The 12907-nt window shown below is 35.2% G+C and overlaps 1 protein-coding gene across 1 annotated transcript; it reads left to right on the top strand.

Annotated features, from left to right (window-relative positions):
- The first annotated feature begins 3773 nt into the window (after positions 1-3773).
- LOC134273099 (glutamate receptor 2-like) lies at positions 3774-11635 on the top strand. The gene is made up of 7 exons (XM_062755275.1): positions 3774-3866; positions 3978-4010; positions 5043-5231; positions 7402-7637; positions 7759-7850; positions 8237-9000; positions 11441-11635. The coding sequence occupies exons 1-7, from the start codon at positions 3774-3776 to the stop codon at positions 11507-11509; spliced, it is 1476 nt and encodes a 491-aa protein (XP_062611259.1). The 3' UTR covers positions 11510-11635.
- The last annotated feature ends 1272 nt before the right edge of the window (positions 11636-12907 follow it).

Below are 12907 nucleotides of genomic sequence, written 5' to 3'. Positions count from 1 at the left end.
CTGGGAGGTGGACAAAATATACATATTGGCCAGAGAATGTGTCCAAAATTAGGGAGTGAAAGGTAGTTGATTGACTAATGCTAGAAAGTGGAGAAATTCTGCCCAAAAGTGCTAAAAAAAATATTGCGCGTAAATTGCACCTTTTTTGCATATGGGGATCTGTAGCGTTATGATCAAAGACAAATATATAAAACCAGATCTGCAGCTACATGGTCACCTGAGCATATTATGCTCAATTTGATGAATACATGTATTATGTAAATTATTGAATTATATTGACTTTTTCCTTGGTAAAGCCCAATATGAAGAAGTGTGCATTTAGAGGCAAACACCATAGTGCGGGTATTACTGTCTCATGACAGCATCTAGTTCTACAAGTGGTTACTTATACTCATAGTTCCTTTTTTAAGGAAGAAATTCTTCAAAATCATGTCAGTTTTAAATATTTTTAATATCCCAAAGAACCAAAAATGAATTTGAACTACAATATCTATATTGGATTCCGAAACCTCATAAAAATCCTTACTAAAAAAGATACATAGCGGGTTCCAGTAAATGTTTAACCAAGCCTCTTTCTTTGCTCCTCACTAAGATATTAACAGTAGCAAAGAAGGAATTTCAAGAGTACTGTGCAACAATATATTCAAGAAGTGGTGTAAATCAGATGTGGGTTCTAAAAAATTCCAAGGAACTTTTGACTTTATATACAACCCTTCCCCAAGAAAAATTAAGGTCCAGGCTTTTCGACAGCTGATTGTTCAATAAAAATGGAGCTCGTAAATTTACATACCTTGTAATTGGTTTTTTGCAAATTCTTGTTAAAACGTTCTGATTGTACACACAAGTACTGTGAAGTTGACATCAAAAAGATGCTTGAGTTTCTGATTAATAATATATATGTTGTTTTTGGAGACCAGGTATTCCAACAATCTCCTGGAATTTCCATGGTTACCAATTCTGCATACCAACACATCTAACATCCATCTCAGATACAAGGGCGATGATAGGAGCTAATACCAGCAGTGATCATGAACTGATAAGGTATTAGATCAGAATAAAATTGAAGAAACAAAAGCAAAATGCATGTACTTGTAGAAAGAAATATGATGTCACAAAATTACAACAGCTGTAGAGAAAAAGAAAGCATTTAAGTTGGGACTGAAAAATAGATTCCAAGTGATAGAAGAATTAGAAAGTGTTAAAGGCATCTGGGAAAATATGATAAAAGGTAAAATCGAGGCAGCAGACAACATACTTGGAGTGAAAGAAAAGGGACAAAAATCCTGGATAAGCAGAGACTCTTGGAAGGTGGTAAAAGAAAGAAAGAAGTTGATGATGTTAAAAGCAGACACAGAGGCAACAGCAAGCTATTTGGAAAAAATTTCTCATCAATTTGGAAGCAAGACACTATGCGATCGGTTTGGAGTCAAGCGTAATTATAGAGGCATAACACTTTTGTCTGGCTGGCAAAGTATTCTTTAGAATAGTGTTACACAGAGTTCCAGATGGAGCGGAATAGCAGTTGCGCGAGGAACAAGCTGGGTTCAGAAGAGGGAGGAGTACAACAGGACAACTATTTACACTCCGTAACATCATAGAACAATGTACCGAATGGAACTCCACATTGTCTATAAACTGTGTTGATTTTGAGAAGGCATTCGAGTCCATTCATAGAGAGACCTTTGGTCTATCATGAAGTTGTGTGACATCCCTGATAAACTGATTAGAATAGTTAAAACACCTATATAAATTACTCCACTGTGCAGTCTTAGAAGATGGAGAAGAATCTGACTGGTTCCAGGGAACAACATGAGTGAAGCAGATTTTCACAATGTCTGGATTCCTATTTTTGTTGATTATAGATTTCGTGATCAGATTAACTACAGAAACAGAACCAATAGAAATAAGGTAGAATTTCACACACACACACACACACACACACACACACCCTCACACACAATAAAACTTGAAGATCTATACCTCGCAGAGGCTTGCTCTACTTTCCTATAAATTTCGTGACATTTCACAAAAGACACAAACAATAAATGAAATTGCTTGTCAAACTGGCCTTAGAAAAACATTGAAAAACAAGAGGCCCATGGGCCACACCGCTCACCTGAGAAGCTTTGACCATTCTGTTCTTTATCAGATTTCCCCCTTTTGATACATATTGCGACCTCACCCTACCCCCACTGATCATAATTTAGACATTTAGGAAATTGGCAATGTTACTGAGGATGCTTCACCACACTGTGACATAAGTTTCAGCTTTTCTGGCCCAGTGGTTCTTAAGAAGATTTTCAAAGATTTTCCTATATATTTCTATATAAAACTTTGATTCCCCATTGTGGCCCCGAGATTACAGTTGGATTGATTTGAACAATTTAGAATTTACACTACCAAGGACAGCTTCCAGGTAAGTTTCAGCTTCCTGTGCCCAGTGGTTCTTGAGAAGAAGATGAGGTCAAAGATTTTTCCTATATATTTCTATTGTATAAACTTTGCAAATATCATTATTTTTAAATAGGCCAAATTCATGATTTGAACAATTTAGAATTTACTACCCTACATGTACCTTTAAAATTTCAGCTTTTCTGGCTCTTTTTTGTAAATTTATGAAAGATTTATATATTTCTATGTAAAACTTTGATTCCCCATTGTGGCCCCGCCATAAAAGAATCATTTTTGAATAATTTAGAATTAACACAATGTTATGCTTCCATCAGAAGCACAACATTAATGTTACATATAAGAAGATTTTTTAATGACGACCCTATTTTTGTCAACTCTTTTAGAATCTATTGCAGCTTAACTTACTCATTTTATTAACAATCAAAATGCTATTTTGGGAATGCTTTGTACCAAGTTTGGTCAAAATTGGCCCAGTGGTTCTTGAAAAAATATAATGTGACGTGTAACAGGATTATGACAATGGTTTTCATAAGAATTAAAGGAAACTACATGTATTTTTGTAAGTGCATGGCTATAGCTATTATTTTTATGATTTTTAAAGAGAATTTACTGAGTATTTAATCATCTCTGGTACCTTGGAAATGCTAACAAAAATGAAATCTCAGTATTGAATGATTACACTCCAAAATTGTAACACATAATGACATGGCATTTTCAGATTTAGACATTTCAAAACACAGACTTGTCAAGAGAGATTACAGCCCTTAAAGGTTAGTAGGATGTATTATTGTATGAAATTACAAAATCATCTGGAAAATTCAAGGACAAGTGTTAGTGGTAAGTGTAAAGAGGAATCTTCCTGATTTAAGACCACATCCGTGTGTTTCTGTAATATATAACATAATTCAAAGCATCTGACATGCCTAAGAATTAATTTGAAATAAGATTTCAGATATCTTAATAATTATATACTTATAAAGGAACTGAATGCGCGCCCACTTTTTCTTTCATCATTGAAATTCTCTCTTGTAAGACAAACTGAATTTTTCAATTGGATTTATTTAACACATGTTTTTGCGATAATCTACATGGTCATCTCTGCACTGTGAAAAATCACCAAAAAAAATATGATGATATTGTGAAATAAATATTCAGTTTTTGAAGGGTCCCAGCCAAAAGTTTGTAATAGTTTAAATTAATGGCTCTTCTTGGCCCTCTACGCCACTTGCATTACAATGCAGTATACTTATCGATTTTTTTTGGGAAGAATTAAGGTTTAAAGTGTCTGTCGTACATTTAAAATACAAAGTCGGTGTCCTATTTGCCATATATATTTGACTTGGGTCATTTACGCAGTCAACATGTTTAGCCGCTCAAGCTTGTCATTGTTGTACTATGAAAATTTTCAGGTTTTGTGTCTGTTTCTGTTGCTGGGTTTTACGTCCACGTCTTCAGTAAGTTTTTATCTTGCTTTTCTTTTTGCAAAAATAATTTTTTACAGCTTTTATTTCGTTTTCAATCTATATGCGTAGATTCAATTTACAAAATGGTTCTGTTCATTGCAGGAAAACACGGTGTACAAGGTCACCACGATTCTGGTAAGAAATTTCAATTTATATCATTTAGTATTTTTCAATCTTTTTTCTTCCTATTTATTGTTTACTACGGGACAATATCTCGTTGACGTGCAGTATATAGCGGTAGACTGAAATGCAAATGGATGTATGCTTAAATTGCACCATATATGTCCTCATTGCTTTTTTCCTTGTAACGTACCTTTTTTATCGGGACATGAGTGGATAACGTGTACCATAAAATTATTTACACTCGATGACAATATCTAAAAAACATTTAAATGAAGTCAAGGGATGAATGATCATGATTTAAAAGTTGACAAAGAACCGAAGCATGCAAACTGGAGAATTTTTAGAGAAGTCCGCAAATAATAAGATCTATATCATAAGTAAACGATTTATTATAAAGATACATGCATTTGTTATGCACTCCGATGAGAAACTAATATACTATTCGAACACCCAGTATCTTCAGTCTTTATTATGCTTCGATCAGATCCAACAAGGTTATTGCAAACTATATAGAAGGAAACACACAGTTTATGCGTGATCTATGCCCATGACTATTAATAGCATTCTACATGTGATTTCTCATATTACATTTGAAATTCACATAAATTAGTATGATCCTTCTTAATGGTTCTCGTGACTGTACACCAGAAAATATCTAAAATATTGAGATTTTGTTTCGTCAAATCTGCATTGTTTGTTCAAAGCATTTACTACAGGTAGTCGTCAAGATATATTTGTCTTCCCATTTTTAATAACCACCCATATACTGCCTGGCTTAAAAGCACTACTTTTAACCGTTATTTAAAAGACGGAGTATGTATCATTCCCCATTTCAAAAATACTTTAGTTGGTACAAGTGTGTACATATGTGCATGTATTCAGATATAAACTTTACTGTTATTAAGGTTGAGTAATAGTGTCTTAATAATTACAGCCATCCATGTACATAATTCATCAACAAGATGACTATAAGTCAGGACCTACTAAAGTTTATTTTTAAAGACAAAAATACTAACTTTCATTGTTGTTTTTTTTTTTTTTCAGGATAAACCTTTTGTAACACTAAAGGATGGAAACCCTTCAGAATTTGAAGGCCTCATACCCGATTTGTTGAAGAGGATAGAACCAATTCTTAATGCGACCTTTAACATAAAACATGTAGGAGATTTCAAGTACGGCTCTCAGAATAAGTATGGCAACTGGACTGGTATGATAGGAGAACTAATCAAGGGGGTAAGATTACATATAACATTGTCATACTTATATTTACTTGGTTGGTTCTTACTTCTACATATGTTTTTACAGCTGGAACACATCCATTTGCGGAGTAAGGCTGCAAAAAAACTTTAAATTTGGCCACTTTATTTCATTCCAACATCTACTGCCACTCGGGATCTTGTTTTTTAAGGTCTCCGCCTTCCCCAAGCAGTCATGGTTGTACCTGTAGATCAGGTTTTTGCTACAGGACACACCTATATGATTAGTACTTTACACAACTGTTTGAATGATTCCTAGCGCTTTGTTTGGTTGGCTCCAAATATTCCAGAAATTATCAAGTTATTTCATCTCGAACTACTAGGTCAAAATGACCATTGGTTATTGGTTGCTACAACAGTATAGGTCAAGAAATTCCCAAAAATTAAAGTAGTGTGATTAGTTTTGAATATTTTTGTCCTCCTCTGTCTTTCTCTGCGTTCGTCTAATAATACCTCAGCAGAAGTCACAACCAAAAAAGATGACTTGGTTTCGATTTTGCATACTTAATCATTTAATCATTTAGTTAAACAAATACGTGTACTCTTTCTTTTTTTGTCATTATGCTCAAAATACAACTTTTACCAAACAATTGATTACAAGCAAATTCAAAGAATTGTGGTGCCCCGCTTTCGGTGTCTTTGTGGATGAGATGTCTTTTTTTATGACATATTGTGTCAAATATGATCGCCTTATAAAATGCCATTTTAAAATTATCACTAAAGTTGTTTATTTTAATAAGGTCAATCGTGAAGGTCAAGGTCAAATGTCAGAAATCATAGCATCCTCGGAAATATCTTGTCACAAGTAATGCACATGTCAAATATGAAAGTCCTATCTTTTCTCAATATAAGGAGCAAGATGTGTTTGTTAAACACTGATGACCTGTATGGCAAGGAAGCGAAGATTAAACTTTTCTTAAATGCAAATTAAATATATTGTAACCCAAAGTAGGGTCTTCTCACAGGAAATACGATTTTGAAATATGAAATCCCTAACACCACCTGTTCAAAGGGTATGGCCAGGGATAATTCTTGAAATGTACATCAAACTCCAAGGTCAAAGGGTCAAAGTTGTTGGTTTATTAAGAAAGGTCATCTCACAAGTATTACATATGTGAAGTTTGAAAGCCCTAGCTCCAACCGTTCAAAAGTTATTACCAAGGTTAAAGTTTTTAAAGAGAAGGTTAAACTCCAAGGCCAAGGTCAAAGTTCTTGATATTTTTTTCAATTTTTAGGTCCTGTCACAAGGATTAAATATGTCAAGTATGAAAGCCCTAGCCCTTACCGTTCAAAAGTTATGGCCAAGGTTAAAGTTTTTTCATAAGTATGGAAATCTCCAAGGTCAAGGTCAAATGTTCAAATTTGTTTGTATTAAATAAAAGTTCTTGCCACAAAGGATATATATGTGAAAAATAATCTACTGTTCAAAAGTTATGGCCAAGGTCATAGTTTTTAAAATGTAGGTCAAACTCCAAGGTCAAGGTCAAAGGATTAGTGTTCTTGATATCCAATGTAAGATCCTGTCACAAGGATTACATATGTAAAGTATGAAAGCCCTAGCTCTAACCCTTGAATAGTTATGGTCAAGGTTTGTTTTTAAAAGATCAAACTCCAGGTCAAAGGTCAAAGTTCTTGGTACCCAATGAAAGGTCTGCTCACAAGGATTATATATGTGAAGTATGAAAGCCCTAGCCTTTACCGTTCAAAGATAACGTCCACGGTTAAAGTTTTTACATAAGTACGGAAATCTCCAAGGACAAGGTCAAAACGTCATAATTGTTGGTATCCATGAAAGGCCTTGACACAAATAATACATATGTAAAATATCTTTCAAAAATTATGGCTAAAGTAAAAGTTAGGAATTTTAGTGTAAGAGTGGATAAAACTCCGAGGTCAAAGGTCAAATTTGGTGGTACCCCAAAAAAGGTCTTGTCACAATGAATACACTTGTGAAATATAAAAGCCATAGCTTTTCTCAATCAAAAGTTATGGGCAAGGTTAAAATTTTTGTGACGGACGGACAGAAGAATGAGATTTAATGTCCCCTCGCTTTCGCGAAAGCGGAGGACAATTAGAGGTATTTCTCTGACAAGAGTTTGGAAATACTGTAAAAGTGCAAAGCAAAGAGGTTTAATTTTTCTCTGTAGGAAGCAGATATTGCTGCAGCGTCCCTTACCGTGACGGCAGAGCGAGCAGCCGCCATCGACTTCTCGCATCCCTTCATGGAATCAGGAATTTCCATTGTCCTTAAGCGACCCATTGCGAGGGGATGGCAGGCCATAACGGGATATGTCTCCTTTCTACAACCCTTCACAGCCGGAGTTTGGATCGCCTTGCTCTTCTCCTGTTTAATTGTTCCAATTCTATACGGCCTGATTATGCAGTAAGTAGAAGACGCAAATTTTACACCTAAAACATCAATGATCATTCTAAAGCTAGAAATGCATGCAACAGTGTTTTAATCTTGTCATGTGAGATTATTTCTATACGATCTGATTTGCTAGCTTTGACCCCATGGAAGATGAAGCCGAAACTTCTCTTCTGAAGAACATCGCCAGAGCGGTTCCGGTTGTCTTCTACAGATTCTGCTTACAAGGTTGAAGCCAGTGTAAACTATACCTCCAAACTAGCTATAGTGAAAAACACATTTTAGCGTTCTTCACTTGTACATATACATACATGTACTTTTCCATTTAGCACTTGATTCGTTTTGGCCAGTGAGTGAATAATTGTCACCTTCTCGATCTCTACCAGAGATTTCGAAAACATCAGCTTTAATTATTTCTGATCATCACATATTCGAGTATTATCTTAGAAAACAAACTTTAAATATTAGTTATTTGTCAATTAATTTAAAAATGTAGGTATTTTCAAATGGTTCAAATCCTTTGAATTATAAATGGCAACAATAAGGGACTTAACTGAGGCAAATGTTTATGCAAAAGTACCAAATTAAAATATTTAATTACGCATATATTGTAGGAAGTCTTGCGCCATCCAAGTCTACCTCCAGGTCTTCGAGAGTAATACTTGCCTTTTGGTCTTTGTTTCTTATCATTTTGTACGCCACCTGGGCATCAGCCTTTGCTGTATTCATTATGGAAGGGAAGAGACAACTTCCGGAGTCTCCCTTCCATTCATTTTCTGAGCTTTCGAAACAATCATCTGTGAAATTTGGAACAGTTAAAGGAGGGTCCACTTATAGATACTTTACAAAAGCTTTGGATAAGGTGGATAGCAAAATTGGAGAACATTTTAAAAACAATCCAGATCAAATGGTCGGTAGTACAGCAGAGGGAATTAAACGAGTTCGAAACAGCAATGGCGATTATGCATTTATCATGGAAGAGATAGGAGCTAGGCTATTAGCAGGAATGTCGCCGTGTGATCTAATGCTAATTCACCATTCTTTCATACGTAAATCTTTCTCTTTTGGATGTTCCAAAAACAACAGCATATGCAGAGATCTAGATATCGCCATCATTAGACTGAAAACTGATGGTGTGATACAAGAATTAACAGACAAGTGGCTGAATGAGGACAACGTTTGTGATACTGATTTCTATGACGATTATTTGCAGTACATTAGGTCTTTTGACAACAAGAAAGAGGAGTCGGGGTATCTTTTTAAGGGCAGTGCTCTGGGTATGGATAAAGTCGGAAGTGCGTATATTCTACTAGCCATAGGAATCATTCTTTCCGTTTGTTTGTTGGTCTTCGACATATGTATGGAGAGAAGAGTGCAGGTAAACTTTAATAATGCAGGTTTCTACACATGTAACACTACCATTTTATTGCGTAATTCGATTAATTCGGGTTAAAACATTGTTATGACATCATCTTTTGTTCTTTTAATACCTTCTTATCCTTGAAATAACAAAAACAATCCAATAAGTTACCTGTAACTGTCCAATAAGTTGGAAAAACTGTCCACTATTAAAAATAGTGGACACTTTTTTACAACTTATTAAACAGTTACAGGTAAGCACTAAGAAAAAATAACAACAAATCCAACACAAAAGATATACATGTTATTCATGAACAACGAATTACACACATTGTAATAATTATTCCAACTTTAGAATTTAAATTTGTAAAATACACTTCCAGACGAAATTTCAATTTCACTAGCACCAGCTGGTGCACACACATTAGAATCACTTTCGGCTGCGGTTTTGGCTTTCTTGATAGCTACATCACACTGATTTTCACCGTGAATGATTTTGCTCACTCTTTGCTGTTGTTCTTCAGTTGTTCTTTTATACGATCTAACAGATGTCGAGCGGTGTCCAGTTTTCTAAATTAGCTGCTCACCAATGCCAGCATCGTAAAGGCGTGTTGCGGCGGTTGCTCTGAGGCTATGGTTTGTGTAGTGGCCAGTAAATAGGCTATTTTACACAGTTTTGCGACGGTCTGTTGAAGAGTGTGTACTCCAACAAAGTCGGCGTACCAAGTGGAATCTGTGGGGTACCGCAGAGGTCGCAAATAGAGAGCATTGGTTTTACCAGCTTCAGGCCTTTAAAAGAAAATTGCATATTATAGATTAAAGTGTTTTAAATTAAGATATATATTACAGCAATATTTTGGTGGAAATTAACAACAATATACTTGCCTTAAATGCAGATATTTTTCATACGTGAGCACAGGACATCTCTCGGGAACATTCTTGTTCTGGTATGCTCTGGTAACTTTAGGATGCAGATTTTTGTGCTGGAGCCCACCGCGATTTGTTTTGGAGACATCCTCTCTATATTCGAGATATCGCAGTTTTAGATGCAATCCATGGAAAGAGAAATTGACTGTTTGTCCCAACCCTCAAGTTTCTGTGTTCCTGTCCTGCTCGTAGTGCAAAATGTAGTCCAAGTTGAAACAGTAGAGTATCTAAGAGTTTTTGAGGTGTATCTCTTCCTAAAACTCCCTTGGACCACATTTCATCTTCTTGAGCCTCAGTTATGATCTCTGCCCGTTTCTGCTCTATCCCCATGCCTCGCCCAGAGAGTTCTTTCATCTTTGAATCAAGAATACTGCGCATATCGTGAAATTTATCATCATCCAAAAAGTTTATGAATCTACCTTCATGTCGTAATTTGTGTTGAATTGCACACACAATTTCATACAAGCTATTGGGTCTGTAATCCTCTCCAAATTTATTCCTCACTTCAGCTACAAAGAAACTCATTGTTTTGTTGATTTCCTCATCACTCATTATCATAATATCCTGGTACATAAATGTATCATGGTTTGGTAACATACACTTTCGTTCATTTTGCCAGTTCGTAAATAGAGTCATTGCCCACTTTGACTTTTGCTCTGTTTTCTTCGATAAACCTTTCTTAACCAAATTATCCAAATCTTCTTGATTGAGCCGTGCAAACCTTTCAATATTTTCTTTTCCTTCTATGTCTTGGGTGGCCTTTACAAGTTCCTCGTCAGAAATATCCGAAAAAATATCTACTTTGAGGTCAAAATTCGGTTGTTTTTTTGGATGTTCTCTTTCCAAATCCAAAATATCACTGAGAATGCCATCCGTGTTGTTTTCTTGTTCATCAACTTCTCTAAACTTGTTTTGTGTTAAAAACACGCTTTCTCCATCTGAAGAGGACATCCTAACCGCAGGGACATTTACTAAGAAGTGGTGTTCGATGTGCATGCTTTTTATACAAAACCAAGGAACTCATCTGTAACTGTCCACTAAGTTAACAATTGAAGTGAATCCTATTCACAGTATTTAAATCAACAAATTTACCTGAGACAGTCTACTAAGAAGACAATGCCAAATTTAATACAAAGGATGTTTACTTCATTGACGTTGCAAGAGAGAAACTTTTCTAAGAGAGTCCATTCTGAACACAATGGAATGAAATGTTTTAAGTAGGTTACAAGCCTCAAACTGTCCATTCTGTGAGAAAAAAGAACTATTGTCGGGCCTAACGGCCCTCCAATAGTTCTTTCTTCTCACAGAATGGACAGTTTTCGGCATGTAACCTTTACTTAAAATTTATTTTAAACATGGAAGGCAATGGTTTTTAAAGCCATACAACTGTTCCTTTTGCTAAAAAAGGTGTATCACAATCATGGTTATATTCTTCCTATATTTTTTAGAGACCACAATAACATATTTTTAAAAAATCACGTGGTCACATGTAACATTGACACGTTCTTGATGTGTTTGTTCTTATTTTACAGAAGGCAGTGTCTAGAAGAGGAGGGACTGACAAACAGCCATTTGAAGCCATTACAGACGACATGCAATAATTCTTACCAGCCATAATAACCCGCGCTACACAGTAACCGCTGATCACAAATTACTGAATTATAACAATGAACTGGTGGAGCAATTGCATGTAGTATTATTTTCAAAATAAAACCGCCCTGCTTGTGCCATGTAGTCTAGATGTATAATACAACCAGCAATTTAATTTTTTTTTTACAAAGGACTGCATAATTGTTATAAAAGTTTATAAATGAGATTGAAGTACAACTTGCATTTTAAAGATAGTAGGTAGGTAGATTTTCCCATCTTCTTCGTACTGAATGAATTGACACAATGCCATTCTACGCATGCACGAAATCTTTTTTGCGTATGCTGTACTTTACCGAATCTGTTATTTTAATTGTAGCATAATCCTTTTATTCACATGTGGACTTGTTTGCCCCATTTTAAAGAAACATTAAAGTAAAGGCACTTATTTTGCCTTTTGCCAGCAGGCTAAAGTCATTTACGGAAGGTCGAATGTGTAGTATATAGAAAAAAGTATCTATAATTGATGTTTTTGAATGCCCAAAGAAAGTTGTAATTACATACACTGTCATTTTTTGAAAGATCTCAAAGCTTTCAAGATTGTGAAATTCATTTATGTGTAATCGATTGATATAAAAGATATGCATGTCTTAGTCAAACCGATAAATGACACCCTGCATGCTGTAGTTAGGATTGTGTGTACATGATAAGTTAGTCTTTGAAGGGTTTTGAATTCAGGTGTATACTTAACACTCATCTAATTTAGATTAGTCCCCCTCCCCTGCATTAATCACTAACAACAATTAAAGGAAGAGAAAAAAACTGGAGCAGATAAAGATCAAATTTTGAACAGGTTGCATTTAAAGGCCTTGACACGGATTACCAGCTTGTCTGAAGGTCGTCATGAACAACAAAAAAGTTTTTCTTCAAAATACCTTCTTTTCAAGAGAAATCTTCAAAACGCCTTGTTTTCAACAGAAAAAAGATCCCCATTATCGATTTTTAGAGCACAGCAAGGTTGATAATTCTCTTATTGTTACCTGACCAGCTGCCTTGTTTGTACTATTTAGTGATATCTACCTATTTCTAATGCATGCTGAGTATCGTTTTATTAAAATTTTTGTATATTTTCTGTGTTCCTTTGTTTATGATACATGTACAAATATCGCCATACACACATACATGTATTTTTGTATTATGAAGAATGATTTTTATGCCCCCGTAATGATAGATCGGGGATGGGGTGGGGGGTATAATTATAGATTTTGCCCTGTTTCTATCTTTTTGTCTACAAAAACCTTAAGGAAGCTCTAAACACTGCACACTAAAGAGCTCTACTTAAAGGGTAGTTTTATGCAGTTAGAGTGATCTGCCCTTAGATGTATGATTATAAAAAACGTTATTTACAGTTA

Source organism: Saccostrea cucullata, unplaced genomic scaffold (genome assembly GCF_032062105.1).
Source record: "Saccostrea cucullata isolate Sc308-1 unplaced genomic scaffold, CSIRO_AGI_Scuc_v1 ctg994, whole genome shotgun sequence".
NCBI classification, from domain to species: domain Eukaryota; kingdom Metazoa; phylum Mollusca; class Bivalvia; order Ostreida; family Ostreidae; genus Saccostrea; species Saccostrea cuccullata.
Note: the sequence above shows the minus strand (reverse complement) of the source record. Positions and strands in the feature narration are given on the sequence as shown.

Coding starts and splice junctions, on each gene's coding strand:
- LOC134273099 (XM_062755275.1), top strand. CDS start 3,774: ATGTTTAGCCGCTCAAGCTTGTCATTGTTGTACTATGAAAATTTTCAG. Junction 3,867..3,977: donor GTTTTACGTCCACGTCTTCA/GTAAGTTTTTAT, acceptor TGTTCATTGCAG/GAAAACACGGTGTACAAGGT. Junction 7,638..7,758: donor CTATACGGCCTGATTATGCA/GTAAGTAGAAGA, acceptor CTGATTTGCTAG/CTTTGACCCCATGGAAGATG.